The 16,541-nt window shown below is 38.2% G+C and overlaps 1 protein-coding gene across 3 annotated transcripts; it reads left to right on the top strand.

Moving 5' to 3' along the window:
- The first annotated feature begins 1,859 nt into the window (after positions 1 to 1,859).
- Positions 1,860 to 16,359, top strand: nap1l1 (nucleosome assembly protein 1-like 1). Of its 3 annotated transcripts, XM_043236959.1 has the most exons (16): positions 1,860 to 2,007; positions 4,438 to 4,475; positions 5,718 to 5,803; positions 7,659 to 7,761; positions 8,028 to 8,169; positions 9,119 to 9,211; positions 9,330 to 9,458; positions 10,156 to 10,227; positions 10,306 to 10,445; positions 10,524 to 10,669; positions 10,778 to 10,797; positions 11,938 to 12,060; positions 12,146 to 12,178; positions 12,263 to 12,313; positions 13,772 to 13,802; positions 15,150 to 16,359. In XM_043236959.1, the coding sequence occupies exons 2-15, from the start codon at positions 4,459 to 4,461 to the stop codon at positions 13,775 to 13,777; spliced, it is 1,161 nt and encodes a 386-aa protein (XP_043092894.1). In that variant the 5' UTR covers positions 1,860 to 2,007; positions 4,438 to 4,458; the 3' UTR covers positions 13,778 to 13,802; positions 15,150 to 16,359. The 3 variants fall into 3 exon arrangements, with proteins under 3 accessions (XP_043092894.1, XP_043092893.1, XP_043092892.1); XM_043236958.1 differs by lacking the exon at positions 13,772 to 13,802 and having other exon boundaries at positions 1,861 to 2,007; positions 9,119 to 9,199; positions 15,151 to 16,359; XM_043236957.1 differs by lacking the exon at positions 13,772 to 13,802 and having other exon boundaries at positions 1,861 to 2,007; positions 15,151 to 16,359.
- Positions 16,360 to 16,541: the final 182 nt, after the last annotated feature.

The following is a 16,541-nucleotide window of genomic DNA, read 5'->3' as shown; positions in this document are numbered from 1 at the left end:
AAATATTAGAGCCCATGCATTTCTGTCATCAATAACTTTAAAGATGCTCCATTTGAAACACTGATCTGATTTTATTTGAGGGATAGTTCACCCGCATTGTGTATATTTATTATGTATATATATATATATATATATATATATATATATATATATATATATAGAGAGAGAGAGAGAGAGAGAGAGAGAGAGAGAGAGAGATAGAGACACATGTATATTTCAGATTTTTAATACATTTATTTATAATATACATTATGAATATAAATATAGACGTAAATATTTTTAAAAAAAGATTTATTTGTATATGCACTTATACACAGAACACACATATATCATGCAAACAATGACTTTTATTTTGAACGTGATCACGATTAATCCTTATACAACACTAGTATTTATCACACCGTTCATGAGACTTTTTTCACGTTGAATGTTCATCAGTTTTTTTTTTAAATTCTGAAATCAGTTGTTCAGGAAACATTCAAATGTAAAGTTCCAAAAATTAGTGCAAAATTATCAAATGGAATGTTCTTCTAAGAATAAATACTTTTCAAACTTTCAAAATACTGGACGTTCAGAACATTTTTTCATGTTAGCTAAATGACTATATTTCTGTTGGCTGGGAGTCATTGTGGAAGCTGATTAAAAGGTCATGTGTAGGTTATTAAATATCAGCTGTCTCACCATGAACATCCTCCCTGAAGTAACGAAACTGTTTTTCCCCCGAATGATGCGATCATAAGAACATTTTGCTAACGTTCGGGTTAACATTATTTCTGAATGCTGATATCTCTGCATTTGTATATATTAAGAACGCTTAGTTGTGCATTTAGATGCCTAAATAAAGGCTATCACGCGTGTCTCTTCGGGCTTAAATAATCATTTTGAAGCCGCAATATTCAGGCAACCATTTTTGTCTCTGATCTGAGATTCTAGACTCATTTGCATATCATAAGCTGATTAAAGGGCTAACGAGAATGCGCTAAATAAATAAAACATTATTATAAGTAAATTAATAAATAGGTGTGCGCTGACGTCATCTCTCCTGATCACTTTCTTCTGCTGCATGGCGTTTTTCTGAAGTGCGTTTGGTGCAAAGGCTCTTTAATGATGATTATAAACTTAACATTTCTTTATGTTGCCTTTTCTTCCTCTTTCTCTCCCCAGTTTCACGCCTCTTATGAAAAAAGCAACAATAGATGAGTGTTAGAAATCTATTGCGGCTCAACAAGGTCAAGCCGGGGGTCTTTAGGTTTTATAGAAACTCTTCTGCACTTTCTGACATTTATGTGTTTTTGGTTTTTCTCAGTGAAATCAGCGCCAGTCTGTTTTTGCTCCAGGTTTCTGGAATTCCAGTCTTGTTTCTCTTAAGCGCACAGAACAATGGCTCTATTTATAATATTACAAATTTGATAGCGCCCAGGAGTGTTGTAACACATTGCCTACCAAGAAGTGTTATCAAATTTTCACAGAATTACTTTCAACAAAATATTTCCAAGTTTGTTTTGTCAGTGACATATAGATAGATAGATAGATAGATAGATAGATAGATAGATAGATTTTAGTTTTAAAATATTTCGTGGCAAACGCTTTGGCGGGAACCTCCACCCCAGCCCGCTCTGGAACAATGGCATTCCCCCCTAAACCATTTCCGGCAGCCCCTCCCTTTGCGCTCGCCGTTGTCCTAGTGGCATGTTTCCGAATTCTACTATGGCCAAGGCTGTGCTCATGAATATTAATTAGCTAACGTGCGAGACGCTTGCGCGCCGACGTCCAATGAGAACAGCGCTAGAGGTCGAACGTAGCGGCACGTGATTAATATTCATGAGCCCCGCCTTCGCAGTAGTAGGATTAGTAAAAAACGCGACCCGCGTTACGTGGTGACGCCAGATGTATATGAGCGCACGCGGCGGGATCTCTTTCCCTTTTAGCGCCATCAGAGCGGGAGTCTCGCGCTGTTCACTGCGCAGCAGCACCGCCTCAGACAGACCTCTGCACATCGGGCTCTCGGTAAGAACACACACCGCCGGAGGGACCGTTTATAAACCTCCTTTCGTTCGGTCTAGGAGGTAAATCGGTACTTGAGTCGAGATTTAACACGAATCGAGATGTTTACTTTAGCTCGCGCGCTAAGCGCCCCGTCCGTCAGTCAGCAGCCATTGAGACAGACTCCTCCATGATGGAGATGAAAATGGCTGTTCGTCTTTTAAATATCGGATAAATTCCGGTTTAGCCGTTAAACGGAGAAACCAAACTGGGGTTTTAATGTTTAAATGTTTGTTTGATCGAGTACAACGGTTGGAAATATTGTCTTGAACGTATTTTTTCACGTTGGGAGGATGATGATGATAGTTGGTCTGATCTGGCGGGCAAGTTTTTTTTTTTTTGGGGGGGGGGGGTGTCTGATCACGTTGTCGGACAAAATGGTAATATCCGGTTTAAGTAATTAATCTATTTTGAATAATAATCGGGTGTGTAAATGTAAATACGGCACATGTTCGCGCACGATTAGGGAGATCGCTGCGACGTTACGCAGGCTAGTTTAAATTCCGACGTTTTTCTGGCAAGCTTAAGTCTGTAGCTCTTGGGTAAGTTAGTGTCACCAGTCTTCTCTAGTCGAGGTGGGTTAGTTACGAGGATGCTGTGCCGCTAGCAGCTTTAGCCGGTGCATCTGTGAAGGAAACACGTGGTGATGTGGCCTGGTGGGAATTGACCACTGCACTGACCCGTGGATCAAATCTAAGATCATTAACCCAGTTTAAGAGTTAAACAGCTGTTTTAGATGATAGCTTCAGGAATGCCTGGACAGAGTTGGTTAGTTTGATGTTAATTCGTCACATCTGTGTGAAATGTGGCTGGTGGGTTGCCAGAGGCGCTTATTGAATAGAATAATGCTGTGTAATTGAAGTTGGTCTATTACCATGTTTCATCTTAAATTTATTTTCGTATATTTCTTAGTGGCCTTTTTTATAAAAAATATATATATATATATATATATATATATATATATATATATATATATATATATATATATATATATTTTTTTATTAATGTAATAGACATATTAGTCATAAAATTATTCATTCTTAGTGTAAAATGTATTAGTAATTTCAGGAGGGTTTTTTGGAGGAGGGGTGCCTTCCAGTCATTCATGTTGGAAAGACATAATTTTTTGTTTGGTTTTGTTGCCGATAATTTGTTTTATAATCATTCAGTAAACTGGATTGTGTGCTGTAAATTATAAATATAATGCACTGCCGGTTATTTATCATATGTATGTGACACAATGTTAAATCTTGTTTAATCAAAGAGAAATTGCAATATTTTCTCCAGAGCTGAAACTTAGAATGATAAATAAATATCTGAAACGCATCAGTCTTTCATGTTTGGTTGAATGCCCTTTTTTTGCTTCTGAGTTTGTGAGAAGATGAAAACCGGTGAATTTATTTATTTTTTTGATTCGCTTTTTTTTTTTAGGTGTAGTCCTACACATCTAGTCTACATTTGTAGACCTGAAATTGCTGCCGAGTGCAATCTAAGTCACGACTGACTGAAGTGAATCATACAGAAGTTTTGGAAATGTGTTGGTCATAAGGTTTGGGAAGCCTAAGGAGGTTTTAACAAGCCCGTTGAACCTTTGCTCCAGGTCGGCTAGAATTTGTTAGGTTTAAAGGCTTGCCGTCAGCTTTCAGTGCTGGAGAATGGTTATCAGAGTCTGGAGGAAATGTGCCAGGAACTTTGTCCTGCTATTGTGGCATCTTGTTGTGAAATGAGGTGATCCGCTGCTGCTGTGGTTCTCTTATGTGTCTGTATTGACAGGTTTCAGCTGTCTGATCTTGACGCAGACAGAAAGAGGAAGAGATTAACCTTCAAATCTGTCAAGAATGGATGCTGCCAGGGCGGTGTCAGGTCTTCATGTTATTGATCTCCTACAGGCGAAGAGTAGGCTGAGAACGTTCTGTCTGCAGCAATCATCTCGCGAATGAATGAAGTTGCTCGCTCTTTCCGCTGGAGGTCTGGATGTGGGCTTCTGAGGCGGCGTTTGATCCGAATGCGCGTTGGAGTTGGCTTGTATGCAGGTCGGGCCCTGACAAATGGATGCAGTCGGATTCGGAGCTGAAGATAGTGGTTCGCACCTTTTGATGTTTGGAGCTAATCTATCCCATAAACCCCCAAGGGTTGAATCTCCATCGCTGAAGTTTTCTATCACGAGGACGGCGGCGTGTTTGCGTTTCGGTACATTTGCACCGCCGCTGGACGTTTCCACACATCTGGATGCTTCGGTCACGTATCCTAAATAGTTAAACTAGTGCGTATTGGCTGCCTGAGTCATCCTAATACAGTCACCTGACCGACGAGGCCATCAGCGACCGAATTTAGCTCGAGGCTGTTGAACATAATGGACAGCATTAACATTTTCCTTTTTTTTTTTCCCTCTAGAAAACAAAACGGTGAAACAACATGGCAGATCTTGACAAGTAAGTGCTTGTTTGCCTATTAAAGAGCTTTTATTTCTCACTCTGTCATCTCATTTCCCAGTTTGACAGCTTATTGTATTGGCGGCCCTTCACATTCCCAGCTTAAATCCCTTTATGCCTGTTGTTTGTGCGGGAAATGGTGCATAAACGCCTCTCTTGGCTGATTTTTGATTAGCCCTCAGAATTGATTAGAAGTCATCTAAACGCCTCATGCACTCCTAACCCAAGTCCAGCAGTCCTCACCTGCATGCTTTCAAGCTCTGTGTGGTGTCCCAAGCTTAGGGCACCTGTTAAATCAGTTGTTTTTTGCCCCAAATACTCATTAAAATGTCAATGAAACGTGTTAAGTTTAATAGACATGTTTAGGGCCCTATGAAATTATCAAGTTTTAGTTTTTACCCCAACTTATGCTCTGTTTCTAAATTATTTGAATGCAAAGATCACTTTTAATTTTACAATAGCCTATTTTTTTATTTGTTTTTTCAGAAATTCTGTGTATTTACATTTTCCTTGTTTTCACATGAAGGCATAAAATATTGATTTCGTTTAGTTCATGAAAATTAAGCACTTTGGCAAATGACGGTGCCTTACGATTACAACATTTCTTACCTTTTTAATTGTAGAATTATTCCTTAAAGGCAGGTTTTTTTTTTTGTTATGTATTTGTCATGCAGCTTTTATTTTGATGGGTTGCCGTGATTACCATTTAAAGCTAATGCTAGGTTTAGTCTTATTTAAATGTGACCCTGGACCCCAAAACCTTAAGTCGTTGGGGTATATTTGGGACAGTAGTCAGAAATACATTGTATGGGTCAAAATTAACAATTTATAATTCTCCAATTCAGTCTGCCTTTTCCCAGGGCCCTGTAAGTGTCACACATTTGCAGCTCTACAATCAGAGGTTCACTCTGGAACGGTACACCTGTTGCTCACCGCAGGAACTTCCTGTGTGCTGTAGATGTGACGCCGTTTCTCGTGCACCTGCATTTTTATTCCAGCCCAGATATAACAATTGGATGTGCTCTGCGCTACACACCCTGCTTAACTTTTGATGCTGAAGTGTAATTGCTCGATAATGTGCATGCTCTAAGAGAAAATGCTGCTGTTATCTTCTAGTAGGAAATGCTGATTGGTCACGATACGACCTCCCCAAGTCACATTAGCATTACAGAACTGAAATGTAAGACCTGCAGAGCTGGTTGGGTAAATGTTTAATGCCTGATTATGTGTGTGTTTTGACAGTAAAGACCAGACTGAAATGGACCCAGCAGATATGGAGGATGTTGAAGAGGTGGAGGAGGAAGAAACTGGGGAAGACAACAGCAAAGGTATGACCTTTGACCATGTCATGCATTTCCTGTGTGGGCAAAAAGTAGTTTTTGGCTGATACTAAAATGGGAAAATCAAGTCTGCTGATAACGGGCAGTTTGGCGTAATAAACTTTTCTCTAAATGTAAAATAGTGCTGAATTTATTACAAAATTAACAGGTAATGACTTTTTGTAATGATTTAAAATGCAAAAAATGCTTATTTTAATGAAAAATTTATGAACAGGAAATGGTAAGGGAAAGTTGGGATATTTTTGCATTATATTTCATATGCATTAAATTTAAGACCAGCGCTGTTGATTTAGTACGATAGGTGAAAGTCCAGCGACGCAACTATTTCTGCTGATTAATCTGTAGTAACTACCTCGTGTGCAAACCAAGTCGGTCGGCTTTTGCTATTTGAGTTGCAAATCACCACAACCAGACTAGGTTTGTCATAAATTGGCAGAGCTTTCTGATGCTTGAAACCATACGGCTTAATTGAAAACCGCAGCGTTGGATCGCCTTATGTTAGATGACAAGTAGGTAATGCAAGTGTCTTTCAGGAGACGATCAGTTTGGCTAAAAATATTCAGATTTCCCATAATGCTCTCCATCAATGAGATGGTGTTTTTTATTGTCTAGAGTCTCTTCGCTCTGTTTTCTGTGCTAGACCGCTCTGGAGGAAAAGTAAATGGCGTCTGTCATGGATTCTAGAGCCGTTAGGAAAAGGCCGTGTACACGTTTGCGCAGTTGGGTAACCGGATATCAGTCCGTGACCTCAGTGACCTTAGCGGTCTTTAGAAATTGTACTGAAGCGTTGGGCAGGACCATGAGTATTAGAGGCTTTAATACTAAATAATTTAGGCGTTGAATGCGTGCTTGCTCTTTAAAGATAGCTTCAGTCCCGCTGACCTCTCTTCTGTTTGCTACGGTTTATTTTTGGGATGAAAAGAGCATTTTTATTTATTTATTTTCTCTCCTCATGACCCTAGGCAGGTGCCCTAGATCTAAAAGATGCATTACAGGGTTGTGCAAGGGATTTTTTTTTCCTTTATTTAAAATGTAAGGTTTGGTTTATTACTTGGCACCTTATTTTGTTGCATTGTATCCGAAAAATACATATCCACTTATTACTGAGTAATATTAACTAACTACGTGTAATCACTATACGGCATATATAGTAAAAATTTGGGGGGGGATTTTCTGATTTGCTGCATACGCTATCCATTTTTTTTCCTAATGTGAAAATAGATTTTGTTAATTCTGTGGGTATAGCTTCTGGTCTCATCCACGTCAAGCTATTAATACCGCTCTTTGATACTGAAAATTGGTGTCTCATGTTGTCATGATATTGTAATCTTAAAAAGAATAACGTGCACTACAACCCAGTGCAGTGCGTTCAGAAGTATTTTCCTTATAGCGTATAACAAACCAGAAGCCTTATCTATAGGCTTCAACATTGAGGAAAAAGCTGGATGGGCTACTGTATCTTACTAGTTTTAAAAAAAAACCTTTATATAAAGCTTGTCACATGTTTAGGACGAACGGTTTTTTTGCAGCAGTTCAGTCTGTGTCCTCCCAATATATTTTTCTTCAGATGCACTTTTATCAAACTGTATATTGATTATTTTCGCTTATAAAAAAACAAAACAAGCAAGCTCTGTATACTGCCCGGCCTTAACAAATTGTGAGCATTATGTAAACCTGATTTAATTTCAGTTTAAAGTACTTTTTATTGATTTTTAAAAAATATAAATCTCGGTCTCCACCCTTGGTTGGTGCTTCTGTGAGTCTGGGTGTGATTTGTGATGTCTTCCTGCTGCTGTTTTGTAATGTCTTCGTCAGTCGCTGATTGTGTCCGCTCTGGTTTTAGCGCGTCAGCTGACGATGCAGATGATGCAGAACCCTCAGATTCTTGCGGCGCTGCAGGAGAGGTTGGATGGGCTCGTGGGATCTCCCTCAGGGTACATGGAGAGGTACGTGCCCACGCAGAGCGCAACTTCAAATAGCTCCCTCGTTTCCCATTGGCTGCGTCTAATTTGCCTACTTTGCCAACGCGACTGAATTAAATGTTTCTAATTTTGGCCCGATCCTGTTCCCCGTTTCCTTCCTGGAAGGTGCCGACCGAATGTCAAGCGTCTCTTTTTACTCGCGCCGCACAAAGCGCTGATCCTGAGTCACTCGTGAATCATCGGCGGTGTGTCATTTGCAGCGCGTGACGTTGTTTTTGTTGTCTGCGCAGCTTACCGAAGGTGGTGAAGAGACGCGTTAATGCCCTCAAGAACCTCCAGGTGAAGTGCGCTCACATCGAAGCAAAGTTTTACGAAGAAGTGCACGAACTGGAGCGAAAATACGCCGCTTTGTATCAGCCTCTCTTCGACAAGGTGAGAAACTGATGCAGTTCAGCCCCGTCTTTCCTGCAAAAACACAAACTGCGGGTTTGTTCTTGGAAGAGGTGTGGTTGAAGATGTTACAGTACTTTTAAATCGGCTGTATTGACCTGCTGCTTCAGCGTTTCCAACTGCAGCAAACACCCAAGTGGTCAATCAAGGACACTAGAGACAAACGGCAGCCAGAGAGATGTCTTTATAGAAAATAAAAGCTGAGCTGTAGCTGTTCATCTTCTCTCTCGCTCTCCCACTGGAATAGTGATGTCTGAGACGCTCAAATAAAACCTAAAAACCATTTGTACTGTAAGACTTAGTCAGGAAGCTTGTTCTGTGTCGGCATAAAGTCTAGTTCATGTGGTGGTTTATTCTGGTCAAGTACTGAGTACCTGGGCGACGTTTTAATCATTTTAAATAATTAAAATAGCGTCTCAATCATAAGCGTTTATGTACTGTTAGTGCTGTCAAACGACTGATCTCATCAAAAAAAAAGTTAGACTGTATTTCTATATACACATAATTTGGAAAGGTCATATTATATTAATATATATACAAGTAAATATGTAAATGTTTAAAATAAAAATAACTTAAATGCATGCAAATGTGTACATAAGAAATGTACAGGGCACACACGTAAACAAATTTTTTTAACCTCTTCCATATTTCAATTTTAGGAAATGCTTTTTTTTTTTTTTTTTTTTTTAATAGTTGTTAATGTTTTTACAATTTTAGCAAATTTAAGTGAGACTTTAAGTGTGTATTTTTACTTCCTTTTTTTATTATTTGTAGTAATAAAATAACATTTATTTTGACAACCCTGGTTTAGCATAGTAACTAAACGGATTCATTGTAAATCAGCTGAATCTGAGTAATTGATTCACTAGTTTACTTCTCTAGTTTTAACTTCTAGAAATGCCTTGGATTAATGTTTTAAACTTGTCTTTAGCGGAGTGATATCGTGAGAGCAGCGTACGAACCCACAGATGAGGAGTGTGAGTGGAAACAAGATGAAGAGGAAGAGCTGACAGTAAGTAAGCAGGTACAGGTGATCCATACCTGCATGCTCTTCAAATACCACCGCTTTTAGAGAAACCGTGCGTAATATGCCCTGTCCTTCAGTCATGGCTTGACTCGATGTATTGGTCTGTCTCCATCAGGAGGAAATGAAGGAAAAGGCCAAAGTGGAGGAGGAGAAGAAAGACGAGGAGAAGGAAGACCCTAAAGGGATCCCAGAATTCTGGCTCACGGTTTTCAAGAATGTCGACCTTCTCAGCGAAATGTTGCAGGTTGGTAGAGAACGGGCGTACGAGGCAGCGATCGTGAGCGTAGTAGTGTTCAAAAGCAGGTCATGCATCATGGGTATTTACAGTTGGAGATTTCTCCTTGGAAAATGGTCCTTGCTGCCATCTTGTGGTGCAAACGTGCAACCTGGGTTCTTTTTAGCTGAAGATAAAGGCACGGTGAAAAGCTATGTGCATCTAACTTCAGTGTTTCGTTCAGAATATGATCTATTCAGAATTTAATCTGGACTGGTCACTTGCATCTTTGTTAAATAGCTTTAGAACAGTTGCCCAAACTTTAATACAAGTGGTGATATACTTCAAGTTAAACCATGATTAAAGGCTGTAGTTCAAAAGTAAGTTATATTGATTAATTGTAATATATCATTATGTAGCATCTTGGTTTTTACATGCAAAGATATTTAGATGTTTTAATATTTTATGTACCCACTCTTTGTAATTGTTGCTGCTTTAATTATCTTGCATATGTGAATGTTTGTTAATTATATACATTTTTAATGTTTTATATAATTAAAAATTTAATTGAAATTGAAAAGATGCATGTTTGGTTGTTGTTATAAGAGAGAGGGGAGGAAAAAACCCAACATTTAAAGGTTATTGGACATTAGAATGTTTTAATTAAAGAGATTCTGAAAGTGTTTTTTAGTATTTAAAGAGTTTAATTTCTGTTTTTCCTCTCCAGGAGCATGATGAACCAATCCTAAAGCACTTACAAGACATTAAAGTAAAATTCTCAGATGCAGGCCAGCCCATGGTGAGTGTGACCGTCTCTCCGTCTCCTGTCTGATGTCTTCATCTCACGGTTTACTCATAGTTTGGACTCTCTTTTCAGAGTTTCACATTAGAGTTCCACTTCGAACCCAACGATTTCTTCACAAACACAGTCCTGACAAAGACCTACAAAATGAGGTCCGAGCCGGACGAGTCGGACCCCTTCTCTTTCGACGGGCCAGAGATCATGGGCTGCACAGGGTAAGGCTTTTCCTTTGACTTTCTCTGTTTGCTTTGACCACGTCACTTACATCACCGACTGACTGTTTTTGTTTTAAGGTGCACGATCGACTGGGTTAAGGGCAAGAACGTCACGTTGAAAACCATTAAGAAGAAACAGAAACATAAGGGACGTGGCACAGTGAGGACGGTCACCAAGACGGTCCCCAATGATTCCTTCTTCAACTTCTTCTCTCCACCTGAAGGTAAAAGCCCCTCAAAACCACCGTCACTGAACATCCATCGACCAGTTTGACTCCTTTATATTTTAGTTTAATGGCACTCGCTCATAATAGACTTTCTTTTCTTTACAGTTCCAGAAAGCGGTGAACTGGTGAGTAACTGATTTTATTCCTAGCCGTGGACTTTTTATATTTTAAAGGGACAGTGATTTTCGTTCAGATGTTCAGCTTGTGTATTTTAAAGTATCACCTTTTTAGATCTTGGCTTTAAATAGCTTCTTGGTAATTGTTTGGTCCGTTCTCTCTATGTAGATAGCTCTGATGCTGACATGGCTTAATAAGCATTTTTACATTTTTGATATGCATGACCAGGGCCTAAAACCTAACATTTTTGCGACACAAAAATCAAAAGGCAGTTGACTTAATAGTAGCATGGGCAGTAAATTCTATTAATTCATTAAAATAATTTTTTGCCTGATTTGTTCTGATTTGTCATTGCTATTGATGATGATGATGATGATGATAATAATATAATAATAATAATAATAATAAACCTTTATTATTATTGCTGTATACTTATTAAAATAAGGTTTAGTTAACATTGGTTAGCAACATTTGTAAACATGTTATAGCATGTATTAATCATTTCATTTTATTAATAATATTATAAAATCTCATGGTGTTTAACATTTTAATTCATGCACCATGAATAAACAATAAATGGCTGCATTTTTGTTAACATGAACCATGCATTTATTCTACTATTAAATCTTTGTTGGTTTAATGCATTCAATGGTAACAAATGACACCGTATTGTGAAGCATTACCACTTATTGTTTTTACTTATCACGTGAAATGATCAAACTAGTACTAAAACTCTTAAACTAAAGTATTTATTTTTTAATCATATAATACTGCTTTTTTTTTATGCAACCATGACCTTAGTTTTTCAAACTTCAGACCATAGAGCTCTTATTTTAGCTGCTTTTTGAACTGCTCTTCTGTTGAAGACGTTTTATAAACGCTTCTCTTTCCAAGTTTGGCTCATGTTGCATTTTCAAATCCACATCATAAATGACCTAAACTCTCATACGTATAAAGCGCTAAAGTCTTTGTGATTAGATAATCACTTTATACCGTGCGTTCTCAGGCATTACTAGAACTAAGTATCAGACTCGGAGTAACGGTTCCATAGACCTGCTGTTTTCTTACCTTGTGTCTGGAGCTCGGTGAGTGTTTATCAGCTCGGTGAATGCTGTCGTTAGCGTCTGCTTGGTTTCTGGCGTGTGCAGGACGAGGACTCGGAGGCCGTGTTAGCCGCAGACTTTGAGATCGGTCACTTCATCCGCGAGCGGATCGTGCCCAGGGCAGTGCTGTACTTCACCGGCGAGGCCATCGAAGACGACGACGATGACGTGAGTAAACGCCAGCCGTCCGTCATGAAGTCAAACGATGCTTTATTCCCCGCCGTCTGACCGCTGTTTGCTTTGCTTGTTTTAGTACGACGAGGAGGGAGAGGAAGCGGATGATGAGGTTTGTTGATGTTTTTTGTGGGGGTGTTTGATATCAGCGTGACTCCTCCTGTGTTTGTAAACTGATGTGTTTGTAACTTCGCAGGAGGGTGAAGAGGAGGCCGACGAGGAGAACGATCCAGACTACGAGCCCAAGGTAAGAGTCCAGACGTCATCGACCCTCCTCAGGGCAGGCTGATACTGAGATCTCAACATACAGAACACATACCGTCATCTCCACTCATGCATCTCTGCATCTCTCGCCCTCAAACGCTGATTGTCCTGCCAAAAAAAAAAAAAAAAAACTCTTCTCCACGATTTATTAACTTCTGCTTTATTTACTGTCATCTTTTGTCCATTTGAGAGAGAAATCAGAACAGATTTTTTTTTTTTTTTTTTTTTTTTTTTGCCCGAGTAGATAAATGACTGCAGTGTTTGCAGCATCTCTGTGAGCGTCTGAACTTTAACCCCGATTTATAAATACTACACTGCAGTTCTGTGTGTATTTTTGTTTCTCTGCTCTGAAAAGCAAGAGCGTTGAATATACAGTGCCCTACGGAGGTCAATTTAATGGTCGGCTCTCCTATTGACGTTTTTCTCTGAATCGGAGCATAAATGAGTGCTTTTTTTTCCAAGGGTCAAAGTTCAGGGTGGGAATGTTAATGGATTGTTTTCCTCTATTATTACTAACCTCATGCATTTGTAGGGCTGCGTGATTTGGAGACACAAATCAAATTAGAATTATTTTTTTCTTATGACTGTAATTGAGAGGTTTGTACTTAGTGGGTTGCTTAATTACATTTAAAGAAATTATAATGGTGATGTTTATATTAAAATAATAAATACAAAATTGTAATCTTACAGTGAAATTACAATACAATTTTTTTTTATTTAAAATAAAATTAACATTAAATTTCCAATGAAATTACAATAGTAATATTTTTAAAAATAGAGTAGTTAAGAAATGTAATTTTTAAACCAATATTTTTTATATATATAGTGTATATATAATTTTATATATATTATACTATTTTAAAAATAATTATCACGAGTAGTTAAATGTAATTTTTATATATTATTTTAAAATATTTTTAATAATAAAATATTACAAAATATTTATTATTTTTTAAAATAAAGACAATAAATAATATATTTTTCTTTATTTTAAAAATTTACATTAAATTTCCAATGAAATTACAATAGTAATACTATTTTAAAAAAAATAATTATAGTCATGATAGTTAAGAAATGTAGTAATTTTTAAACCAATAAATTATTTAAATTTTTTTGCATTTTGTGCTTCTGGTTTTATATTTCGAGCCGCTCTGCCTCCTTGGTTTGATTTGAGAAAATGACACGCAATGTTAAAGCGAATCTCTGCTCTGGATGAGATGCAAGCATCACTGCAGGTTTATCTTCTCGGCGTTGTTCACGAACATCTGTGTTCAGCATGCCAGTCTCATCTTTACTCAAAGCATGCACTTAACTAATCAAACGGAATTAGAGTAGGAAAATATTGACTTCTGTAAGCCAAGACATGATTAACGTGTTAACATTTTCAAGCACTTGGGCACCTTTCTGAATTTGAGTTCCTCTCTAAATTTCTCCTCACTAGGTATAAGTGATGTCTGTAGTAACCCTGCCCTGCTCATGGTAGGTAACGCTCATGAACTGTTGAGTTTGAATCCCTTTCTATCATCCCCTCACTCACCACTAACACTTGTGCTTGTTTCCTCTCTTTAACCATCGTGAGTTGCCATTAGCATCTGTATTGTTTCTGTATGTTGAAGCATCCGGTTTGCTCTCCGAATGAAACCCCGGTTTGACTTGTTCCCCGCTGGAGTCTTTTCACGCTGAGGGTGGAAAAGACCGGCTGCGCTCGTTCTGTCATGTCATTGGTGGAAACCAGTGTCAGTCATTGCTGTGCATCCCCTAGGGCCCTATGAATCGGTTTCACCTCCCCCCCTAAATTCATCTTTTTTTCTCTTCATGTTTTTTTTGGATTCTGTTTAATGTGTAAATTGTTTTTATCATCATACGCTATGTACAGTTATTACGAAACTTGTATAACTCGGTGGGGCTTTTTTTTTAATGAAAAATCGTATCTGATTGATCAAGATGTTTTCCTCAAGTTTGACATTACATTCAAAGACTTTATAAAATCAATTTTTTTTTAAATTGCTAAATATGTAGTAAGTAAAGCATATCTAATTATTTTTTTATAACATTTGAAGTTACGCAGTTTTTTTTGTTTGTTTTTTTTTTTATCCTGTATTTTATTTATGCCTTTTATTACAATTTTAATTTATTATTTTTGTACTCAAGTCAAATTAATCTTGACACTTTATACAATTTAACAACTTTTTCAAGTTAGGATCTTTTAAAATCCACCTAATTTATTTTTATTTGCATAAGGCCTTTACATTAAGAGATTCTGTTGTAATGGTTTAGTTTTTTTTTTATATATTTAATTTATTTATTTATATAATTTATTATTATTATTATTATTATTTTTAATTGAGGACTTTTTTTTTTTTTCTACCTCAAACTTTCTATACTTTTTTTTTTTTTTTTTTTTTTTTTTTTTTTTTTTTTTTTTTAAAACAGTAATTTTAATCTCCTTAAATGATTCATAGATCTGGTTTTATGCAGGGGTTTATCATTGGTTTGATTTAAGTGTAAAACATGATCAATTTAACTTTAGTTTCTAATTTGTGTGTGCTGCACATCAGGCTCGTTTTCTTCAATAAAACCAGGGGGGTTAGATTTATTTAGATTCAGTTTGAAATGTGCCTTTTTTTGTGTGTGTGATTTTTATCAAACAAAAGGGTAAAATGCTCAAGACTTAAAATCATAGGGCCCTACGACCCTCAATCTGTTTCCGTGTGACTTGATTGGCTGAAACACTTAATGGGCCCAAAGCCTGAGCCATTTTCTCAATGCTAACGCGCCGTGTTCACACGAGACCTGACTCTCTTCCTCTGTGTTTGACAGAAGGACGCCAACCCTCCAGAGGAGTGCAAGCAGCAGTGATGACGATCTCCTTCAGGATCCCCTACACTGTAACGGCTTCAAACAAACATAGTTACTTACCGCCTTACAATGTTTTGTATTTTTCTTGGTAGAAATAATTGAAAAATTAAATAAAAGGGTTTCGAGATTTTTGTTACGAAAAAAAAAGACGATATTAAAAAAAAAAACCAACAAAAAACCAACGACCACCACCACACACAACTCCTCTATGGAAAGCCGCGGCTCATGACGCATAGTGTTTCACTAGGACCGGTTTCTTTCGTTTTTTTCCCTCTTCCTCTGTATAAATAGTTAGAATGCAGAAAATCCCTCGAAGCATGACACTCGTTTCTTCACCGCTAAACTAGTTGGGTTCTCGTGAAGTCTTTTGTATTGCTCTTAGACAACAGCTGTGGAAAGACGCTCCGGTTTACGGCTAACATTCCTCCACGGCGTTGGCTGTTTTGGGTTTGGAGGCTCGGTGGAGACTGAAGCACATTCCACATCCGTTCGGTCGGCGCTCTGCTGCATGACTCCTTTCTTTTCTATGAGCACTTTGTATTTTCGTCATGTATCCGTAGCGTTTTATTATTATTATATTATTATTTCCCCCTTCAATTCGACCGACGCTTGCGTTTCGACTGGCTTGCCGTTCTTCAGGAGGGTTCTCTGCGGAATGCACTTACGACGACGCGAGCGACCTCATTGGACGATTAGGACGAGAGCGTCTGATTGGAGGAGCCGGTTTAACCGGTCTCTGATTGGCTGCTTTCTGAGCTTGGCCCTGAGTGATGATTGTGGTGAAACGCCACCTCTGTTTGGCAGGCCTATCACTGTGAAGGTGTGTGTGTGTGTGTGTGTGTGTGTGTGTGTGTGTGTGTGTTCAGAGGAAGGTCGTCTTCATCTCCTCTCACTCGTAGCGCAGCCCAGCAGGTCTGAAGCAGATAGAGCAATATTTTCACCCGGAAAGCCCCTCCGCCGCCGCAGTATCCCGTGTCTCGTGGCCCAGCTCCGTCCGGGTCACCGGTTAGTTAGTTAGTTGTGTCTGGTGAGCAGTTGAAGCAGCAGGGGTCTTTCTGGTTCCCCTCAGCAGCTGTTGTCAAAGCAAAATGCCATGCTACAAAATACTAATGTACTCAATAACTGTACGTGGATGTATATTCATGAAAAATAAATTGGTAAAACGTGCAAGCCTTGTTCTGTCTTCTGTTCATGTTATTAGTTTAACCAAAGCGTTAAGGTTGTAATTGAATCAGTTTTATGATGGTTTGTCAGTAGGTGTCTTCATCCATTATCTCCACTAGGAGGCGACCTTGAGTTTAATTTGAGCGCTTATGATCGATTTAGACCTCATTTTATATTAAAGATGTATT

Source organism: Puntigrus tetrazona, chromosome 4, assembly GCF_018831695.1.
Source record: "Puntigrus tetrazona isolate hp1 chromosome 4, ASM1883169v1, whole genome shotgun sequence".
In the NCBI taxonomy this organism is placed as follows: Eukaryota; Metazoa; Chordata; class Actinopteri; order Cypriniformes; family Cyprinidae; genus Puntigrus; species Puntigrus tetrazona.
The sequence above is the reverse complement of the archived record's forward strand: the minus strand, read 5'-3'. Positions and strand labels throughout refer to the sequence as shown.

Excerpts from the sequence above, each read along its gene's own strand:
- nap1l1 (XM_043236957.1), top strand. Across the intron at positions 5,804-7,658 it reads TGGGGAAGACAACAGCAAAG|CGCGTCAGCTGACGATGCAG; the intron begins GTATGACCTTTG and ends CTCTGGTTTTAG. Across the intron at positions 9,459-10,155 it reads TTCTCAGCGAAATGTTGCAG|GAGCATGATGAACCAATCCT; the intron begins GTTGGTAGAGAA and ends TTTCCTCTCCAG.